This window comes from Ictidomys tridecemlineatus, chromosome 4 (genome assembly GCF_052094955.1).
Source record: "Ictidomys tridecemlineatus isolate mIctTri1 chromosome 4, mIctTri1.hap1, whole genome shotgun sequence".
NCBI classification, from domain to species: Eukaryota; Metazoa; Chordata; class Mammalia; order Rodentia; family Sciuridae; genus Ictidomys; species Ictidomys tridecemlineatus.
The window spans coordinates 198,588,832-198,612,416 of NC_135480.1; the positions used below are offsets into that span (position 1 = coordinate 198,588,832).

Here is a 23,585-nt window from a genome sequence, read left to right on the forward strand (position 1 = left end):
AAAGCCCTGTGATTTACACTAGGGTTTGCCGAAGCCTGGCTGGCTGGGCAAACTAACGGGGGTCGGGGGCAGTGACGAGGAACTTGTATACATTGATACAGCAGGAGTGGGAGCCATTTATTGTAGGACAGGAGGGGTATATATACATTCCACACAGCTTATCTTAATTAACATAAACTAGATACAGCAGTCAACCAATAAGGAATCTCCACACTTAATGGCTCGCTGGTGTTACTTCTCAAACCACTCCCTCTGGCAAAATGCCAGGCGCCATCCTGACTTGTTTACAGACCCTAACAATGGTTTACTCTCTTTATTCTACAGCGTTTTGCTTTGATTGTTTCTCTCTTAGTTTGGTTTTGACTACTGCATAATTACATGTATCTAAAGTTACAGGGTCATACAGAATAACTTTTGGCCCTAAAAATTCCCTTTGTTCTACTTATTCATCCTGCACTTTCCCATACCACTGTAATCACTGATTGTTTTACTATCCCTGTTTTACATTTTCTAGAATGTCATATGTAGCTGTAAGCATATCCTATGTAGCCTTTTCATAAAGGTTTCTTGGTATAACTATTTTCTAGAAGAATTTAGCAGTTATAATTTGTATATATACACTTGCCCTACAATCAAGTAATTCTTCTGTATGTATAATTTACATAACCCTTTTCATATACACACTTTATGAATGCACATAACATTGGTAGCATAATACCAATACAGTGAATCCAAAAAAATGATCCTGAAAAATAGAGGAAATAAATGTGTTATAGTCTCACAGCAGAAGTTGAAAATATTTAAATGAATTTGACAAAGATAGTAAGAAAAACAAAGGAAAATAGAATAAGTCTTTTATTTTATATATTATGCATTACAGAGTAGGAAAGATTTTTTAAATGTTAAAATTCTTACAAAAAGTAAAGGAACAGAGAAGATAGTAAAAATACCAGGTAACTTCAAAAGGAATGAAAATACAATTCAGAAATGACCAAAGGAACTTAAACATACTGTTAATTTTCTAGATATTTCTAGCCAAGATATTGTTTAATGAATATTTATTTTAATATTTTTCTTTAAAATGTGATCATATATCATCTATATACCAATACATACACATAAATAAACATGCTACAGATGTCAAGATCTCCAAACAATAAGAAAAAATATGCCTGGCACATATATATAAACTGCAATTATGCTATATATGTTATTTTGCCTATATGTTATTTCAATATTTAGTAGAGATTAAAGTAAAATTTCCAATAAAATTGGTAAAAATATTACTCAGTTTTGAAAATTATTCAAGTGGCTTGTAGGTCTCAGGATATGACTTTACATACGGTAGTCTGATTTCCAGTTTTATGATATTGCTAACTTAGTGTTAGATGCCTACTTTAAAAAAAAACTTCTGATAAATTTGAATTGCCTTTTTCATACCAAAAACTAGAGTTAAAGTAAATAACAATTTTTGTCATGCTTGCAAGCATGTTTGTCCCAGTAATCAATGTATAGCAATGAAGTTAAGTAAGTTTGACTTGAGTAGTCTTTGCCTCAAAGACTAAAACAACACATTACCATTTCAGATGGAAACAGAACATTTAGATAGTTGAGGGAGGGAAATGCCTTTTTTCTTTTCATAATAAAATATAGTGAATTAAATCACACTGAAGCCTGACTTGAACTCGGTTCAGGTTGCCTAGAATTCCTAACATCCTTTCTAGCCATTCTCCAGTCCCCATCTAGATTCGCTGAAGCCCCTGATGTGAATGGGCTTCATCCCCCAGGATTACACCACCACCTGGAAGGACTTTAAAACTCTCTCCTCTCACTACTTTGCTCACACCCACACAACATCTGAGACCTCGAGGACTCCATTCAAGTTTATGTTTGACATTTGGGGCATGCGCCTGTTGTATGGGTACCATTGTCCTGGCATTCCACAGACAGAAAGCCATCCTCTGTAGTTTGTGAAAATGTATTGAAAAACGAATATGAAATTATAATCAGCTGGAAAGACTAAAAGGGAGAGGGTAAATATTATTCAATGAATATTAAGTTATAGTAGGAGAAATAATTTGTGTCCTATGGCACAGTATAGTAACTGTGATAATGATACAATATTATGTATTTCAAAAAGCTAGAAGAAACAGTCCTGAATAATTTCACACAAGAAAGTGATAAATATTTGAGGAGATAGATACACTTTCTTTTGATTTGGATAGTATACATGATATACATCATGTATGAAAACATCATATGTTGCCCTATAAATACGTACCATTTTTATTTGTCAATTAAAAATAAAAACATATAAAAATATATATTTTATAAATATATAAAATAAAAAATATATTAAAAATACAAAAAGCTATTAAAACAAAAGTAAATCTAGCTTTCTAATTAAGGTTACACACAAAAATTAATTCAAAGGGAATATAATTAAAGACAAAAATAAAATTATAGAGCTAGGAAAAAGATGAATTATTATTTAAGAAATGAGAAAACTGTCACAAAGTCTACAAACTATCAAATTTTTAAAAGACTGATACTCCTGATAAGGAAGATAATGCTCATCATGTTGAAATGGTTCCTCTCCTGATGATGTTTCTGAGAGCTCCTTTCATGTCCCGATTCCTCAGACTGTAGATAAAGGGATTCAGCATGGGGGTGAGCAGAGTGTACAACACAGACACAATGACATCCTTGTCATTAGTGCTATTAGATGAGGGGACAAAGTAGAGTGCAATAATTGCTCCATAGTACATAGAAACCACAGAGAGGTGAGAGCCACATGTGGATAAGGCTTTACAGATTCCCTTGACTGAGGGTCTTCTCAGGATGGTGGCCCCAATGCGGCCATAAGAGACCAGAATGCATATGAGGGGAAGGGTAACAACGGCTGATCCTACAGTAAGGACAGCTAACTGATTGATGGTGGTGTCTGAACTGGACAGCTTGAGTAAGGCAGAGAGGTCACAGAAGAAGTGGTGAAGAATGTTGCTTCTAAGGAAAGAGAGACGGGCTAGAAGGAGAGTTTGGAAAAGGGCATTGGCAGAGGATAAAACCCAAGACACAATTACTAACAGAAAGCAGAGGTTCTGACTCATGATTCTGGGATAATGCAGTGGGTGACAGATGGCCACATACCTGTCATAGGCCATTGAGGTCAGAAGGAAGCTGTCAAGATCTGCAAACAATACATAACAAAATTCCTGGGAAATGCACCCAGCATAGGAGATGGATTGAGTGTGCGTCAGCATGTTCATGAGCATCTTTGGAGCCGTGACTGAGGAGAAAGAGATGTCGGTGAAGGCCAAGTGGCTGAGGAAGAAGTACATGGGGGTGTGCAGGCGAGAGTCCAGCCTGATGAGCAGGATGATGAGCAGGTTCCCCAGCACCGTGGTCAGGTACATGCCCAGGAACAGGGCGTAGTACATGCCTTGCTGCTCTGGCTGGATGGGGAGCCCCAGGAGGAGGAACTCGGACACGCTGCTCTGATTATCCCTCCTCATGTTCTTCTTGTTACCTTTTTCTGGAGCCAAAAATAAAGAGATGGAAATGTGAAAGAATGAGAAGTCCTTGGGACTATTATACAAGAAAATCATGGTTTTGAACTAGTCAGTAAGTGCATTTTAACCGAAATCTCTCAGGCTTTTTGCCATGTTGATTGGCTAGTGAGAGTCAGGGAAAGGATAATATTTGTCCACCTATAAAACAACTGAACATCTTTTGGAGGTACCATGAAACATCAGAATGAATATCGAATCACACCAAGTTCCACTTGAGGAGCTCAGTATGGAAATTTGAGATTAGGGAATTAGTGTGCATGACCAGGTCAGTAATCAGCTAATGGAAAGACTATTAGATGGTGTGATGTCTAATGGTTTTTGACCTCTCCTAGCCTTTCCCATGCCTCTTAAATATACTTTGGCTAATGATTTGTTTCCACGGACTGAATCAAGAGCACACAGTGAACTGCTTTGGATCTGTAGGATATTAAGATCTGAAGACTTGGTGGAAGTATCATATGGACAGGTTGAGGCATGGGTGCTAAGTTATGAATTAATGTCTTTAACATAAAATATCTAATGACACACCTTGCAATAGGTTTATCTGTTCTTCTTTTAAGAAAGTCCTTTTCCACTCAAGGTTCTTAACTTTCCATCTCTCTTTCTAATGGAATTTTCAAGGGGTGAGGATAAAACTTCTGTTCATGTTATTTGTCCACCTAGAAAACCCAAAATTAACCACCTTGGGAATTCCCTCAATCAAACCAAATCACCCTGCTGAAGTCTTTATAACACTGGGAAATACTTGACTTTTCCAGTCACTTCTTGAATCTGCCAAAGAGTTTCTTGGTGCCTGCCTAGCAAAAACAAATGATACCATTCTTCTTCATGATTCTTAGCCTAGGTTTGATGCCAAAGATTCTTTTAAATTAGCACATTTTAATTATACATAATGATAGGTTTCATTGTGGCATATTCACACATGTTAAAACATACTATATATCCTTTATCCATTCATCCTTTAATGGCATACCAAAGAATCTTAACCAGTATCTTTGTTATATTTCAATATTTTCTACATTGTATATATTATCATTCCTCTCTTTTTCTCCTTCAGGTCAGTTTAGTCTTGGATATTAAGCTAACATAAAATAATAGGAAAACAGATTATAATCTGTATACTAAAAATTACAATAAATATTCTTTATAATATTTGTTTAAATTTCAATGTTTGTAAAACTTGTTTAAATTGTTGGGGAGTGATATTGGCTAAATTCTATTCTTATATTGTATGCATGTACAAATATGTACTGATAAATCCTATTAATACACACAACCATAATGTACCAATTGAAAATGTGGGGGAAAGTAGGGAAATTATCATTTGATAGCTAAGGAAGTGTCTCACTATCTGATTTAACATAAACTCATAAACTCATTTGGGGAATTTAACTAAAGTTTACATAACAACTCTCACAACTTAATTGAAATTATCTTTAAAATTCTTATATCCTTCAGCACACTATGTTAAAAATTATATTAATGTGACCTTGTGAGCTGACATGGATTATACTTTTGGTTGTTACTTATCACCGTGTTAGTAACAATCAAGTTTATCACAATGAAAATAGTAATTAGCTCTCAGTTGGGCATATTGATTGTTTCTAATATTTTTCTATTTTCAGCATATGATAAACATTGTTCTTATATCATTTTTCACAAACAGCATATATATCTGGAATAAATATCTGGAATTCTAAGGAATGGAATTTGAGGGAAAATATTCATGGTTTTGATAGAGTGCCAAATTACCAGAGGCTAACGTGAAAAAGAAGTCAATTCTTATTATTGTTAAAAAGGAGTCTTTAATAGAAGAACATATAACCAGAAGATTATGAAAATGGGAATTCCAGTTTAGTATATGGAGTCAAAACAGAGTCGGAGCATTTAAGAAACAGAAAATAGTAGAACATAGTCAGTCTGGGAAATACACAAGGTGGAGAATTGAGAAGTCAGAGTATATAGAACCCTTTACACTATCACAGAAATTTTAATCTATTCTGGAACAGTAGTACACTCAAGTAAAGAATTAAATAAAGAAGGGATTAATCTTGCTGGCTTCTAGATAGGGATCAGATTATATCAAGGAAAGAGTGTCAGCAGGAATCTGGATAGGAGGTGATTACAGCAGCTCAGGTACAAAATAATACCTACCTGCACTTGTATTATGGCAGCAGAGAGATGAAGAAAATAATAGAGATTTATGATACAATTTGGAAGAAACCCCAACAAACCTAATAAGGTTAAAGTTAAGAAAACGAAGTATGTTTTCCCACATCTTTCTCAAAGCTTAGAGATAAACTATGCTATGTGAAGTTTTTTCCTGTTATCTCAAATTTTGGATCAACACTCAATTCAAAATAAATCACTCTACATGGAGCTGTCTGTCAGAGTGTGCTATGAGTGGGGTAGTGTTTAGGAATCATTTGTACAAACCGGACAAACACACATAGACATAAAACCCAGAAGATTGTACTACTGAATGTAAATTCTATATCTGCTATGACATCGTCCCTTACATGATGAACACAGATACCTTCAGCAGCAAGTCTTAAGAAGGTTCTTCCATTTCTTCTGGAAGGCACAAAATAGAGTAAGCAGGTGGCATTTCTAAAGAGCTTAATGGTCCATTGCAACAAGGAGACAAGTTTATTCTAAACCATTTAGAATGCGCATAGGATATACATTTGTTCACAACTCCTGAGAAATCAGTGTAAACTCTGATTTTCAAACCATGGGGAGGGCCTGGGGAGGGGTGGCAATCCCCCATCCCAGATCTAAATTAGAAACCAATAAGATCTAATTGCTTCATTGCCTTTGGCTCCCTTGGGGTCAGAGGCTGAAGCAGGCGTAAGAGTTCATCCTTGGAGGAATAATGACAATAACCACAAAACAGGCGTTAGGAACTTGGTGATTCATAATTCTTTTTGTCATCTCAATTGACCTTGGAGAAAGTATGATTAAGATTCTATAACAAGGGCTGGGAATGTGGCTCAAGCGGTAACGCCCTCATTTGGCATGCACGGGGTACTGGGTTCAATCCTCAGCACCACATAAAAATAAAATAAAGATGTTGTGTCCACCGAAAACTAAAAAATAAATATTAAAAATTCTCTCTCTCTCTTTAAAAAATTAAAAAAGAGAAAAGATTCTATAACAAGCCAGGCTGGAGGTTGAGATTGAGAACAAAAGTTTATTGCTTTTGACCCTATGCTATTTCAAGAACTTCAGAAAAAATCAAATACTATCACTATGATTAAAAGAATTTAGATATCTAAATTCTTTTAATCAAAAAATCAAATACTATCACTATGATTAAAAGAATTTAGATATCTAAATAATGATTAAATATCATCATTATTAATAATGGATTAAAAATGAATAAAATATAGTTTCTATAAATTTCAAACTCTTTCTTAAAAGCATTCTATTCTAGTCTATTCAAGAAATGTACATTTCTAGATACCATGAACATGCACATTTCCTACGATAACATGAAATAATCTTTAATGCTTATTTTTTCACCCAACTTACAAAATCAATCCCTAATCCATTTTTTTGTAATCCTAGAATTTCTTCAATGCTGGTAGAAAATGAATATCATGCATTCATTGTTCATGTGAAGATGTTTGAATATTTATAAATGTTGTTAATTTTGTTCTATGTTAAATTCAAGTTTTACTGAGAACTGTTATTCAAGTAGAAATGTCCTATAAGATATTTAAACTTCCAGAATGGTTTCTGGCTCCTGTCAATCATGATTGATCATCTGTTTCCCTTATGATAATATTCCAGTTAATTTGTTTTGTAGAAGTCAGGGGTTGACAAAAAAACTTTTATCTCAAACACAACAATATCATTGACACCTCCCTCTTTTCTGACATTAAAGAATATATTTTAAAAAGTTCATGAGATGGCAGATTAGAGGAAGGGTGTACTCCCCAGCAGGTCCACAGTGGTTCTGTAGCTCAAGAATTTAAAAGTGGGAAAACTGCTCCTCAGCAAGGTGAACGACTAAGAGGATGGATGAAATCTAATGTTGGACAGCAAAATAATCACAGAGACACAGAAAGTTAGAAACTTTGATCATAACCTAGGAACGGTACGTTACAGATGCACTTCCCACCACTGAGGGGATGGGAAGCACAGAGAGAGAGAAAAGCTTGGTGAGTAAAATTGTCTTGGGAGAAGCTGTGGAGTAGAGAGAGGGTTTGATCTGAACTGATACAGAGATGTGGGAGAAGCTGGGTGAAGAGTATTTCAGTTCACAAAGGGCGGATTGTCCACAGCAGTCAGAGATCCTATGCAGGAACCAGTTTTGAATAACCTTATGACAGTGAGCACAGTGAGTTGTGAGATTAGGAAACCATAGGAAGACACCAGCCTGACCCAGCAGTTGCTGATTGTAGGGTCCAGAGTGTGCCTGGGCCAACGTGATTGAAGCAGCACAGAGAGGACAGTGCTGGGTGGCACTGGGTGGGCATAGTGAGGAGAGAGCCCATCTTGGTGCTGGCATCCCATATGAGCTCTACAAAGATTCCAGTAGCCAATCTGACAACTAGGTCTGATGTCCAACTCACCACTCCTCTTCAATGTAGCTTTTGAAACTCTCATCAGAGCAATCATACAAGCAAAGGAAATTAAAATGATACAACTATGAAAAGAGGTCAAATTATCGTTTGCTGATGGAACTTTCCTCTATCTAGAAAATCCAAATAACTCCACCAGAAGACTTCTAGAGCTGATAAATAATTTCAGTAAAGTAGAAGAATAAATGATGAACATTCATAAATCAATAGCTTTTCTCTACTCCAATAGTAATTCTGCTGAGAAGGAGATCAGGAAAACTGTCCCATTTGATAACATCAAAAATAAAATAAATCATTTGATGATAACATCAAAAATAAAATAAAAGACTTGGGAATGAATTTAACCAAGGAAGTCAAAGACCTCTATAATGAAAACTACAGAACACTGGAGAAATAAGTTAAAGAAAACCTTAGAAGATGGAAAAACTTCCAAGTTCTTGGGTTAGCAGAATTAATATTGTCAAAATGCTATACAGAGTTAATGTAATCTCCATCAAAATATCAGTGACTTCCTTCACATAAACAGGAAAAAAAACAGTCCTAAAGTTCATTTGGAGGAATAAAAGATCCAGAATAACAAAATAAATCTTGAATAAAAAGAACGATCCTGGAGGCATTACAGATTATACTAAAGAGCTATAGTAATAAAAATAGCATTGTATTGTCATTAATATAGACATTAAAACCAATGAAACAGAAGACAGAGACAACTCATATAGTGACAGTCATCTGATGCTTAACAAAGATGCCAAAAATATATGTTGCAGGAAAGATAGCCTTTCAACAAATGTTGCTGGACAATGGGATTTTTGCATATGGAAGAATGAAACTAGATTCCTATATCTAAGCCTGCACAAAAGTCAAATCAAAGTTGATCAAAGACTTAGACAATCTAGAATTAAAACCAGAAACTCTGCAACTACTAGAAGAAAACCTAAGGTCAATACTCCAACTTTTTGATGCAGGGACCAACTTCCTTAACAAGACCTTGAAAGCAAATACAAGAATCAATAAATGGGGTTAGCATAAAATTGAAACCCTTCTGCATAACAAAGGAAATGATAAAGAGCTTGAAGACAGAGCTTAAGGTGTTGACAAAGAATCCTCTGACAGAGGATAATATCCAGAATATATTTTAAAAATTCAAAAAGTTTAACACTCCCCCCCAAAATAATAATAACCTATCAAGAAATGGACAAATGGACTAAACAGACATTGCTCAAAAGATGGAACACAAGCAGCCAACAAGTATAGGAAAAATATTCAATATCCCCCACAATCAAGAAACTATAAATAAAAACTACACTGAGATTTCATCTCAATGCGATCAGAATGACAATTAGAAGAATACAAATAATAAGAAATGCTGGTAAGGATGTGGGGGAAAATTGTTGATGGGACTGCAAACTAGTAAAACCATCCTGGAAAGCATTTTGGAGATTCCTCAAAAAGCTAGCAAGGGAACCACCATATGACTCAGCTATCCCACACCTTGGCATTTATTCAAAGGAACTTAAATCAGCATTCTATAGAGATACAGCCACATCAATGTTTATAGCAGTGCAACGCACAAGAGCCAAAATATAGATCTAGCCTATATGATGAATAAGACATGGTACATATACACAAGAGAGTTTTAGTTAGCGATTGAGAAAAACAAAATTATGGCATTTTCAGGTAAATGAGTGGAACTAGAGAATATCATGCTAACTAAAATAAGCCAGATGCAGAAAATCAAGAATTGAATATTTTCTCTTATATGTAGAAGCAAGTGTGTAACAAAGGGGGGTTGGGTGTTTAAAATCATAAAGACAGGATAGGTCAGTGGAGTAGAAGGAGATTGAGGGGGAGGGAGAAGGTCTTATAAATGGAAGAAAATGTGGAATTAATTTGACAAAATTATATTATGTGTATGCATAAATATGCCAGTGAATTCCACCTTTATGTATGTGCAAAAGGTACTAATTAAAAATAAATTAATGAAGCCAGGTGCAGTGGTGCACACCTGTAATCCTAGTGGCTCAGAAGGCTGAGACAGGAAAATCATGAGTTCAAAGGCAGCCTCAGCAATCAGTGAGGCCCTAAGCAACTCAGGGAAATTCTGTCTCTAAATAAAATACAAAAAACGACTGAGTATGGGGCTCAGTGGCTGAGGGCCCCTGAGTTCAATCCCCAGTACCAAAAATAAATAAATAAATGAATAATTGAGTGGAAGGTAGACAAGTAGAGAAGAGGAAGATGATTAGGTGGAGGGAAAAGGAAATCTGGGGAACTGGGGAGTGAGATGGAGTAAGCTAAATTTCATCCATGTATGATTATGTCAAAATGAATCCAACTATAACACCCTTAGAAAAGAAAACAGTAAGTTCATGACTCTGCTTGGTTTCTCATTTAACAGCATGAGGAAAAGTATCTCCTTGAATTGACAAATGACATTATTACTTCCCCAGGTACCTAATACCATTACCTAGATGATCTTCATCTATGTCTTCTTCCACAGCAAGTTTCTCTCATCTTTCTGAGTTTTATTCAAAACATGTCCTATGCTTTAGCTTGTGATTCAGTAATAGAATGCATTCAAAAGTGAAGCCACAGCAAAATTGAAAAACTGGCAAATAAGATGAATAGGGATTTCAGAAAAACAAACTTTAAATGAGCTAATCCCTACCTACAAAGATGCTCAACCTCAAAATTAACCAAAAAAAGCCCTACTGAAACCTCAGTAACAGTCCTTTTTATACCAATGGATTGAAAATTTGTTTTGAAGATTGTCTTTGAAGACAAAGGTGTGTATTATTTGGATGTCATAATCATTTTAATATAGAAACAATGTAGTACTATGATTGAGAATTGAAAAACTTACATTGCCATGGATCATGCATTCTAACTTCAGTTTAAACCCCAAAGATGTCCTGCACATGTACAACTGAAAACAAATAAGCAGATTCACAGCAACATTGACAATTCTATTAGAAAAGCAGGAGTGGGGGGAAGTTCAGCAATCAATAAGTTGTGATAATTTTATAGAAGAGATGCTGTAGTATGACAATTCTATGTCATACTAAATAAATTTTAAAAAATAATAATGGAAGAAAAATGCAAGTCTTCAATAATATGGCAAAACAGAGAAACAAAAGTTTTCATATAAATATATTGTTAGAGACTGAATGTTTGTCTCCCTCCCCCATAGATTTATAAATTGAAGCCCTACTCATCAGTGTTGCTAATTAATTAAATAATATTAAGGGAAATATCTCTGATAGAAAGACATTATGAGAAGGCAGCTATGGTATGGTATGGCAGGTAGAGGATCCTCAACAAGAAACCAAATGAGTTGAAACATTGCTCATGTGTTTATAGCCTCATGAACAGTGGAAAAGTAATTCTCTATTGTCTTTGTCTAAGCTAACTAGACCATCATCTCATATTATGATAGCCCCAAGCAAGTAAAGTCATGGTCACAGATATGTGAAATATAAATATATGTTTCAGAGATAAACAAATACATATGGGAATAAATTACAAAACCAAAAATCATAAACACAAAATTTGAAATTTGAACTAGCTGTTTCCTCCTGAGAGGTGATGGGAGGGTATCCCTAGAAATGCATAATAATAACACGTCCAAAACCTGTCTGTTGATTTCTACAAGTTCTTCCTTTGGAGTCAGAAGACAGTATGCTGGAGTGTTTAAAGTCCTGGGTTGAACGCTAGTTCACATCATAGAGGATGCCTCTGTGGCAGGCTACTTAGTAAGATGAAAGTTGGGTACTGCCGCAGTCCGGCTGGGCCAAATAACCGGGAGGTGACAAGCAACTTGTGAAGATTGAAGTGGGAACTGCTTTATTGGAAAACAGCAGAGGTATATATATCTAAATGATTACATACAGCTTGACTCAATCAACATCATCCAATCATAGCATTGCTCCCCTACAGATACAGCAATCAGCCAATAAGGAGTCTCCACCATCTTAATGGCTCTGTGGCATTGCCTCACAAACCACTCCTCCTGACAAACTGCCAGGCGCCATCTTGACTTGATCACGGCCTCCAACAGGCTGCCTGTGGCCTAAGCCAAGAAAGAGGAAGCCTGAGACACGTCATGCACCTCTGCACTTCCATCAAGCACATCTGCCAAAGAGGCTGTGCCAAGAGAGTGGCATCCAAGTGATATTTGCCAAATTACACTGTTATATGGTGAGCATGTATGAATATATAACAACAAATTCCATCATTATGTTCAACTATAATGCACCAATAAAAATGTGGAAAGAAAAAAATAAATAAAAGTTATTTAGTTTCATTTAAAGAGGAAGGAAGGAAGGAAGGAAGGAAGGAAGGAAGGAAGGAAGGAAGGAAGGAAGGAAGGAAGGAAGGAAGGAAGGAAGGAAGGAAGGAAGGAAGGATTGTGGCATGCATCACCAACACGGGAAGCCACAGTGAGAGCCTTGGGTAGGGAGGGTCAAGCTATGGAAGCTTCACACATCTGCTGAGGGCCTCCTCTAACCCCAGAACCTCTTCTAGGGAGGCTGAGGTTACAGAAAAGTGCACACCTCGAATGCTGACAGTCACTGCAACTACCTCTGACAGGGAGAGCCACACCTGGGAATCAGCATGCACCACCACTGCCTCCCTCCCTCTGTGAGTCTCCACTAAGGGGGGCGGGCAAAGACCAGAAAGCAACATGCAACTCTGCACCTTTGTATGGTGCTTTGATAGAGCACAGCTGCCAGAAAGGGCAGGGGCAACAGATGACTCAAACATCTGATCCCTGAAGCCACTGCCACAACCTTGTTCAGAGAGAGCCACGCCTGGGGATCTGTATGTGTCTGCTGAGGGCTTCTGCTGCACTCAGCACTTGGCACAGGGAGGGACAAGTGGGGGAACAGAGAACATAGCTACCACCATGTCCCAGCTTGCCCTCTACAGCAGACCTCAGCCCTGAACACATCCCTGAGCTCTGCCCTCTTGTGCCCGGCAGCTCCTCTTCACCCCAGGTGCCAGGGCACCCCATGCCTGTACCTGGGGTGAAAACCTAAACAAACCAGTGACCAGCAACAACACTAAAGCAGTAACAAAAAGTCTTCTAACAAAGAAAAGCCCTGGACCAGACGGATTCTCATGAAGTTCTAACAGATCTTTTAAGAAGAACTAATGCCAATCCTCCTCAAATTATTCCATGAAATAAAAGTTTAATTTCTCTCATATGCTTGCATGGATAAGTATTTATGCAATTTTATTTATCTATAACAATGCTTCTAGGGGCTGGGATTGTGGCTTAGCAGTAGAGCGCTCTCCTAACATGGGTGGGACCCTGATTCGATTCTCAGCATCACATAAAAATAAAGACATTGTGTTGTGTCCATCTACAAAAAAGATTCATATTCTCTCTCTCTCTCTCTCTCTCTCTCTCTCTCCCTCTCCCTCCCTCCCTCCCTCCTTTAAAAATAAACAATGCTTCTAAAAACCATTTCATATATTCAATGTATTCAGCACAAGCACTCAGTTTCTTTTTCCTTTATAGCCAGCAGTAGAAAGGATGAGTCGTAGAGTCTACATTACTTTTCAGTCATCTTGCCTCATAAGAGAAGTTATCATAAATTAAAAGTTTTTAATAGGGTAATAATGCATTTTAGGATATGGTATAAGAACCATGTAGACATAACAGCTACATTAGAAACAACTGATACATCTACAAAAATCAGATATGTTGCAGTTGGCATATCAGAGGAGTGAGGAAAGAATAAACTATAAAAATAATTTTAAATACTTCATTATTAACATTTAAAATGATTAAATGACTTTATACTTCACATTATACTAACAATAATCAACTGCATGTATTTTAATGATTTTTAAGGCCTAGAAGGAAGGATTTAAAATTTCACATGAAAATATTACTTACTCTCATTAGGTACATAATTTAAGATGGCCTGTTTTTATTTTTCATACTTGAGAGAAATTTGGTTGAACAATGACATGATTCACTGGGCAAAGCTATTCCAAAGTTCATTCCAGGGATGGGACTGTCAAGTGCTGTCATAAATGGGTAATGTTGAAAAATTATCAAAACATATATGTAGTGATAGATGCTAACTGATGAAATCTAGCTCATTTTCTTGTCACACAGTATTTATTAGGTTGGGTGCATGTGTTTCATTCAAGGGGCTCAGTTGACACCTATTTTCCATAGTCATAAATATCCCCTAGACTCTGACAATATCTTGCACAACTAAATTGTTCATAAAGCATTGAATTGGGGTTAATGTGCTAGAAGAAATTTCACTGGAATATATCTACTATAAGCAAATGAAAGGCATTTTCTTGAAAAGAAGTCCATTTTTATCCGACTGTGCTCTTCCTGATGCCACGTCTCTTCCTTAATGTCTAGAAAACACAATGAGGGCTATTGCAAGGTGATTTCCTCAACGGATCCCATTAAAATCAAGAACACCAACTAAATAGATGAATTAATTACTTTAAGCACATTAAAATTGAGACATGGTTACATATTTTAAAAGTAACAGTATTAAAATAATGGAAGACATTTGAATTATATAGAAAGGACAAAGGATTGATATCCACATTATATGAAGACTGTCTACAATACAATAAGTAAAAGACAAACCACCTAATAGAAAAGCAAGAGAAGGATATAATCATTTATTTCACATGAAGGAATTTTGTAGTAAAAAGGGTAATGATGGCTGCTGTAATGGTAAAGGGTAGATCTCCTGGATGGTAGATGAATTTTCATCGTGTGGTAATTCAGGAACCAGGCTCCATTATCTCCAAGCACTGAGGATAATCTGCTTCTCTCCAATAGATAAGTAGATCCATGTGTTTTCAAAATCTTGACCAGGAAATAACACACATTTTCTTCCACTAGGAACAATGTCACTGAGACCTGGATTAGTTGAAAATGTAGAAGCTCTCTCCTAGTGAAACTTCACAAATGGTGAAATTTGAGTAAATAGACAGATATCTCTGTCCAAAATAGCCAGCAAACATAGAGTCAGATGCTTCATAGCATTGACAATCAGTGAAGTAGAAAATAAAAGTACAATGACATTTGTCTTTCATCATACTTGCAGAACATTTTTTAAAATCTCCTTATCAATACCACTTGTTTAAGAGGTAAAGTAATTGGAACTCTGAGGATACAGGTTCAAAATAGTATAATTTTTTAAAAAAAGATTCTTAAGATATGCTTTAAATTTATGGAAAAATTGAACAGAAATTGTTCATACAGCTCTTTTCCTAACCCCTAGGCCCAGTTCCTCTGTTGATATCTTTCCCCCCTCTATTGACATCTTGCTTTGTTGTAACACATTTGTTACAATTGAACCAAAATTGTCACATTATTAACTAAAATCTATAGCTTACATTAGGATTCATGCTTGGTATAGTACAGTTGTAGTTACTTTCCCTTTGGTTGGTTGTTTCAGCTTTGTTTTTGACTAATACATAGTGACATATACCCACTGCTACACATCAGACAGAATAAATTTTCTACCCTAACATTCTCTTTGCTCTTCCTATTCATCCCTCCCATCCCCTACATTAAAGTCTTAGCATTCACTGATCATTTATTATCTTGATTATTTTGCATTTTCTATGATGTGATTGTCAGTTACAATGATTTCATATGTAACTTTTTCAGACAGGCTTCTTAGTGTATCTATTTTGTAGAACAGTGCAGCAGTATTAGTTAAATGAAATAAATGCATATTCTACAATCCCATTATTTTCCTGAGAATACAAATGACCAGATCTGTTGCACATAACTTATTGGGTGCAGGAAGGTACCTTTTTTTCATTTGTAACAAATTACAGGTAGATTAAACTCCCCTGAAGAACTGCTTGAACTCAGTTCAAGTGGCCTACACTTCCTCCCATCCTGCCTACCCATTCTTCAGCCCACACCTTCAGAAGCTGAACCCCCATTTCAGAATGGACTGATTTCTCATAATTACCACACCACCTGGTAGGTCTTTTCAAAATCTCTACTATTGATACTGTATCTCATACCCAGTTTTTTGTTCACACTTTTGTCCTGTACCTATTTATTTTGTTTAAAAACTTACCATGGCTTTTTGCATCGATCCATCTCATTTACATTATGACCATGCCATCTCTTTTTGAGAAAAGAAAGGTTATGTACCTGGTTACCCTCTCTCTGGTAAAATAACTTAATAATTGGATATTGAGTAAGAAATTATAAATAATTGATAAAAATATGGGAGAAGAGGGAAGGAGAAAAGTGAATGGATGAATCATAAGTTAGTTACATAAGTTCTGTGTTTTATTGCAGTGTAGCTTGACTAAAGATAATAATACCATACTGCATAATTCAAAACAAAAAAAAAACTACAAGAAAGGATTTGGAATGTTTTTAGCATGATAAATTTTAAATATTTGAGAAAATAGATATGCCTACCTGCATTTGAACATTATGTAACATGTACAAGAAACTAATATATACAAAAAAGAATAAGAGAATACCTGTGAATATTACAACTTTATGTATCAATTTTTAAATAAAAATAAATTTATACATACTATTCACAAAAAAAAAATAATTTGTAATTAAATGTGTTATCTTGTAAGAGTAAAAAAACTTTACTATAAAAAGAAAACCATGCAATATTTTAAAAAGAATAATGGCTTTGACTACATGAAAATCCCAATGTTGGTAAGACAAGGTGTTGTGGGGCAGGTTGCTGAAAAAACACATCAAGTCCCAATTTTGTCCAAATTGAAGAGTTCTTATTTAGCCAGCCAGCTGGCAACTGCTCCCCACAGGACCCATAACTGTCTCTGCAAGGAAAAGCCACGAGCCTGAGCATTTTAGGATATTTAAAGGCAAAAACCAAATCTAGGTTGATGTAGCTGTAAGCAAACAGGTACAGAAGCTGGATTGGGCAGTTAGTGAGACAATGCAATGGGTACACTGGTATTTCCCACAGGACTTTCCAGGTTGGCATAGCAGCAAGCAAGCAGAAGGGAAGGGGGTCAAATGACCCTCATTCAAAACACGTTAGAGAATGGTGACCAACATCTAGACAATCAATCTCTGACAAGGTACATTGCCCCAGAAAAATGGAAACCAAAGAGAATAATTTTACATTGTATAAAAATTTTGTGTTGCAAGTATGTTATGCTAGGTAATTATTAATGAGTAAAGAGGCGGGCCTTTCCCAAGGGAGAAGCATTTCTTACATGATATGGAGTCTCAGGGTAAAATGGAGTCTTGTGTGGTCATTGCCCATATAGCCTGGCCCATAATAAAGGATACCAAGTGAAAAGCAAAAATGTGCACACATGTTTGTGAAAACCTTTCCTGAGACTCTAAGATCCACAAGAAAATTAAATAGAGACGAAAACTAAATTCAAATTGAAACAAGGCTGAATAAAGACTCCCACATCATGATTCACCAAGAAACAGAAATTTAGAGAGAAAATGATGCATGTAAGGGACGGAGAAGTCTAATATCCATAATAGGAAACAAAATCCCCACCATGCTGAAAATGTTCCTTTACTGAGAAAGTTACTCAGAGCTACTTTCATATCAATTCCTCAGAGTGTGAATAAAAGGATTCACCCTGGGAGTGGCCAGAGAGTACAACACAGACACAATGACATATGGTCACTGGCATTATTGGATGAGAGCAAAGAAATATAGCCAAATAACTGTTCCACAGTACAGTGAAACCACAGAGATGTGGAAGCCACATGTGGACAAGGTTTTGTAGATCCCTTCGATTAAGGGTCTTCTCAGGATGGTGTCCCCAATGTGGGATAAGAGAAATCAAAATATACATGAATGGCACAGTTTTGACTATCAATTCTATGCTGAGGATAACTAGCTGATCTGACCTAGACAGCTTAAGTAGAGAAGTCACGGAAGAAGGGAGGGCTTAATCTCAAGGTTTCTGCGTTTGTTTGTAATATTTTTTCTATTTCCAAATCAGAATCTGATTTTGAGTATTAAAGGAATGAATCTATGTCAAGGTCATAAAATATCTAGTGACATATCTTACAACAGACCCATAAGTTTTTCTCCACTAATAAAATTCTTTCATTCAACAATTCACTCAACATTTTCAATCTTTCATCAGTCTTTCTATAGGAATTTTTCTGTAATGTGGGAAAAAATGTACAGTCTCTTTTAAATTCTACATCCTGTATTCCCTCATCTCAAAGCAGATCATTTTTATTCAAGTCATTAGAACACTAGGAACAACAAAGAATTCTTTGTAAGTGCCTGTCTAGCATCAACCAAAAAAACCTCTTAATCTCCTCTTGGTTCCTAATTCAGTTTGTATGCCACTGATTCTTCACTAATGTTTTTCTTGTCATATTTCTAACAATTTTACCTGATCATTCCTCCATCTTTCTGTGTTGAGTCAGTTAGTCATAGACTTATCCATGTGAACAATCACAAAATAATAGGTAAAGAGAACATGATGATATGTTTACCAAAAATTAGAACCAAAATTCTACACATAGATTAATTTACTCACAATTTTTTAAAAAATAAAAGTAAGTCTTTTATTCATTTCTCCATTTGAAAATGAACAAAATGCTCTTTGGTTGGTAAAGAGAACATGACACTCATAATGCACTATCTTCAAAATAGACTCTACTCTCATGTATAACTAAAAAGAATAAATAAAACAATTTAAAAATAATAACAATAGATTCTCAAGAACATCAGAGAGCTTTCTGAAAGTTACTCAACATCAATCAGAGGAACAAATGCTCAGAGTCATGGGCTTGTAGTTTGGGGGGTTCTTTTGCATAGTGAGGCTGACATATAAGAAAGAAAACTGCACACCAATAGAGCATATTCTAGTATATACATTCTCACTCAACTTTAGTCCACATAAATACTCACCAAGCAAGAGTGATAACAATATTGGGAGCTGAAGGGTTTGAAGGGTCATGGGGCAAATTATTTAAATCTAGAAATTTATAAATTCATGCGGTCTCTAAATGGGAGAGAGGATTATCATTTGTATTTTTTGATGATTGCTATTCTAGCTATTCTAGCTAAAGAGAGATTAAAATCTCAATGTAAATTTGATTCCAATTTCCCTGACTTTCAGAAATGTTAAACATTTTTTTCATTTATTTTTTTGCCATTTGTATTTCTTCTTTTGAAAAATGTCTGTTTAGTTCTTTTGCCCATTTACTGATTGCATTATTTGGGTGTTTTTTTTTTTTGGTGTTAAGTTTTTTTAATATATATTCTGGATATTAATCTCCTACTGGAGGATTACCTGGCAATAATCTTCCATTCTGTAGCCTCCCCCTTTATACTCTGGTTTCCTTGGCTATGCAGAAGCTTTTAAATTTGATTCTGTCCCACTTGCTAATTCTTGGTTTTGTTTCTGGAGCTTTAGGGGTTTTGTTAAGAGAGTTGGTGTTTGTATTAGTCAGGGTTCTCTATAGGAACAGAATCAACAGGAAGTATAATTATAAAAAGGAGATTTATCAGGTTGGCTTACATGACCAGTTACCTGGAGAGCTAACTGTCTGCAGGCTGGAGAGCTGGAAGAATCAGTAGCTGCACAGTCCAAGAGACTGAAGCCCCAGAACAAGAGGGACCAACAGTGCTACCTTAGTCTGAGACTGAAGGCTTCTGGAGAATCACTGGTGGATTCTGCTTTGGAAGAGTGAGTGAGACTCCTATATCCTCAGAAAATCGCAGCAGCAATCAAGAACCCATTCAAGAAGAATTGAGCTTCCATCTTCTGCTGCTTCCTTATTCTTTCAACTTTTATTCCATTCAAGCCATCATCCTATTGGACAGTGCTGCCCATGTTTAGGGAGGGTCTCCATTTCAGTTGGCTGTTCCACATGCCAATCATTCCTAGACACACCCTCATTGACACACCCATAAGCCTCCTAATCTCTGGTATCTATTAATCCAATCAAGTTGACAATTCAAATTAACTATTACAGTGCATATGCCAATATGTTGAAATGTTGAGTCTGTTTTCTTCTAGCAGTTGCAGTTTCTGCTCTAATTCCCATGTCTTTGATCTACTTTGAGTTGACTTTTGTGTGGGCTGAAAGATTGGAATCTAGTTTCATCCACTACATATGGATAACCAATATTCCCAGCACTTTTTGTTTAAAAAAATATTTTCTCCAACATATGTTTTTGGTATCTTTGTTCAGTATCAGATAACTATAACTATGTGGATCAATTAAAACTGTAATTATGTGAGTAGCTGTCTTCTCTTAGTCTTCATGTCTGTTTTGGTACCAATACCATGCATAGCTGTGTAGTATAATTTGAGAGCAAGTATTTTGATGCCTCTAGCATCTTCTTCTTGATCAGTATTGTATTGACTATTCTGGGCCTTTTATTCTTCCAAATGAATTTTAGGACTGATTTTTCTATTTTGTGAAAAATGCCATTGGTATTTTGAATCTGTATAAAACTTTTGATAGTATGTCATTTTGAAAATATTAATTCTGTCTATTCAAGAACAAGGGAGCTCTAGCCATTTTATAAGGTCTTCTTCAATTTTTTTCTTCACTGTTATACAGAAGTTTTTCATGTCTTTGGTTAGAGTAATTCCAAATTATTTTTTGAGATTATTATGAATGGAATAGTTTTCCCAATTTCTTTTCAGTAGATTGATTATTGGAGTGCAGGAAAGCAATTGATTGATGTATGTGTATCTTATATCCTCTTTCTTTGTTCAATTTGTTCATTAGCTCTAGAAGTCTTCAGGTGGAGTGTTTTGGGTCTTATAGATATAGAATGATACTAGCAGCAAGCAGACAATTTGAGCTCCTAGTTTCCTATTTATATCTCTTTAATTTCCTTCTCTTTCCTGATTGTTCTAGCTAGAGTTTCAAGAACCGTGTTTAATAGGAGTGATGAGAGAGGACATCCTTGTCTTGTTTTTTGTTTTTAGAGGAAATGTGTTCTATTTTTTTCCATTTAATATGCTGTTGGCCTTGAGTTTGTCATATATAGCCTTTACAATGTTGAGGTAAATTCCTTTTATCCCTCCAATCTGACCTCTACTCAGTAAATTATAAATTACTTAAATTTGTCAGTCATTTCTTTGCTGAAATTTTTTCTTGAGAGTACTATTGCCCTGAGAATACAATTGAAACTTTCCATTATGTCAGAAGATGTCTTATATACTCTAGATCCTCAATAATTCACAAACCCATATCCTTCCCGGGCTCCCCATGGTCTTGAATTTTCTATACTCCTCAAATGCTCTAGCCATGTCCTCTCCAAACACTGAAGTGCCTGTTTTTATAATCTTCTTGTGACAGCTTCTTCTATTAAGAAAATCATTTAAAGAACATGTAAAAATAGACATCATCATCATTGTAGTTTTCCACAATTTGACCTTCCATCAAAATCATGACTATAGATTCTGACTCTATTTCTATGAATTTATCCTACAGACACATATGCTATCTTACAAAATGACATTTAATAACATTATTTATTTTAAATAGAAAAAATATTATAAACAACCTATATTGCCATTTTCATTATGATAAACTGATGGTTAATCACATGGTAATGAGGGACATAACTGAATGTATAATTCATCTCAGGTAATAGATCTCATTAACAGTATTCTTAACATAGTGAGATTACAAGTATTGTGAATTTAAAAAGAAAATTTGAGTCACATTGAGGAAAGGGGTATCTTAATGTAAACTTTAATTCACTCCAAATAAGTGATGTGTCTCATAGTGAGACATCTTTGCAGCTTTCAAACACAGAAATTTGTGATTAAATTAATCTATTGTAGAATACTGAGAGTACCTATAAGCATTGATCTGATTTTTGTTATTATCGTAAGTCAAGAGGTTGTTGAAATTAAATTCAGTGAATGACAAACCATCACTAAAATGATCAAAGTTCTGCAAGCCATGTGATTGTTTTCATTTTGCTTAGTAGCTCTCTGTGTTACATATTATTCCTGAAATATGAGACATTCAGGCTTAGAGAATATTTAGTGCATTTTTCCACATTTTTATTTTTATAGTTGTACATACAGTAGGATTTGTTGTTACATTTTCATAAGTGCACAAAATTTAACATTATAATATGGTTAATATCATTCCCCAGTATTTCCCATTCCCTTAGGTTTAGTGACTTTTAAGTATCTTCTCATTTCCAAACTGATGATATTCTAAATCAGTTAACAGGGACCAGAAAAAAACATTTATTCATGAACTCACTTCTTCCATAATTCAACAAGGGGGTCAACAGTGAAGATTATTCCATAGGAAGGTAATTCATATGGTTATTAGGGGTACAACCCCTCTGTCTGAAACATGCTCAGATTAGATCTTAACTCTTTGGTCTCAGGAGACATGTTTCCATTCTCTATTTGCCTGGGAACCAGGCTGGAAGTTTCCTGAGATCCAGAGTTTCCTAAAAAGTCTTCTCAGAGCTCCTTTAACTTCCTGGTTTCTGAGGCTGTAGATTAGTGGATTTAGCATAGGGGTGACCACTGTGTAGAAGATGGCAACCTGACGATCCTGATCCAAGTCATAGCTGGAGGAAGGCCGGAGGTACATGCGGATCACAGAGCCATACAAGAGCAACACAACCAAAATGTGGGAGCTACAGGTTGACAGAGCTTTGCGCAGGGCAGCAACTGAGTGCATGTGGGCTATGGCAATGCCAATGCGGGCATAGGAACCCAAAATAAAGAAGAAGGGACTGACCACAACAGCTACACCCTCTGTGAATATTAGCATTTCATTGACCACTGGTCGAGTGCAGGAGAGCTGCAGCAGGGGAGTTATGTCACAGAAGAAGTGGGTGACCTGGTTGCCACAGAAGGTTAAGTGTGTGACTAACACACTGTAAAGAAGACTGTTAAGGCTGACAATCACCCAGGAGGTCAACGTTATGCGCAGACAGAGGCGATGGCTGACAATGGCAAAGTATCTTAAGGGGTCACAGATGGCAACACAGCGGTCATATGCCATCGCAGCCAGCAAGTGACCTTCCATGCTGCCCACAGCCATAAAGAAGAACAGCTGGATCATACAGCAATTGTAGGAAATGATTCGATTCTTGGATAGTGTGTGCACAAGCATCTGAGGAACAGTGATGGTTGTCAGAAATATGTCAATAAAGGAAAGCTGGCTGAGAAGGAAATACATGGGGGTATGAAGTTTGGGATCTGAGCAAGCAACAGTTACTAGAAGGGCATTGCCCATAACTGCAACCAGGTACATGGCAAGGACTATTCCAAAAATAACTGGCTGTATTTCTGGCCTGCTGGACAAGCCCAATAAGACAAATTCAGTCACTTCTGTCCTATTTTTAGTGGCCATAAAATATGGTTTACATCACCTGCAAAGACGGAGGATCAGAGTTGGAAAGGGATGAGAATGATGTCAAGGCTCAACCAG

General features: G+C 36.0%; 2 protein-coding genes across 2 annotated transcripts; both read right to left on the minus strand.

Annotated features, from left to right (window-relative positions):
• Window positions 1-2,478: 2,478 nt before the first annotated feature.
• On the minus strand, window positions 2,479-3,524 carry LOC106144623 (olfactory receptor 1J21). Its single transcript, XM_013356656.2, has one exon. The coding sequence runs from the start codon at window positions 3,513-3,515 to the stop codon at window positions 2,577-2,579; it is 939 nt and encodes a 312-aa protein (XP_013212110.2). The 5' UTR covers window positions 3,516-3,524; the 3' UTR covers window positions 2,479-2,576.
• Window positions 3,525-22,523: 18,999 nt separating this feature from the next.
• LOC101956828 (olfactory receptor 1L4) lies at window positions 22,524-23,585 on the minus strand. Its single transcript, XM_005321163.2, has one exon. The coding sequence runs from the start codon at window positions 23,505-23,507 to the stop codon at window positions 22,524-22,526; it is 984 nt and encodes a 327-aa protein (XP_005321220.1). The 5' UTR covers window positions 23,508-23,585.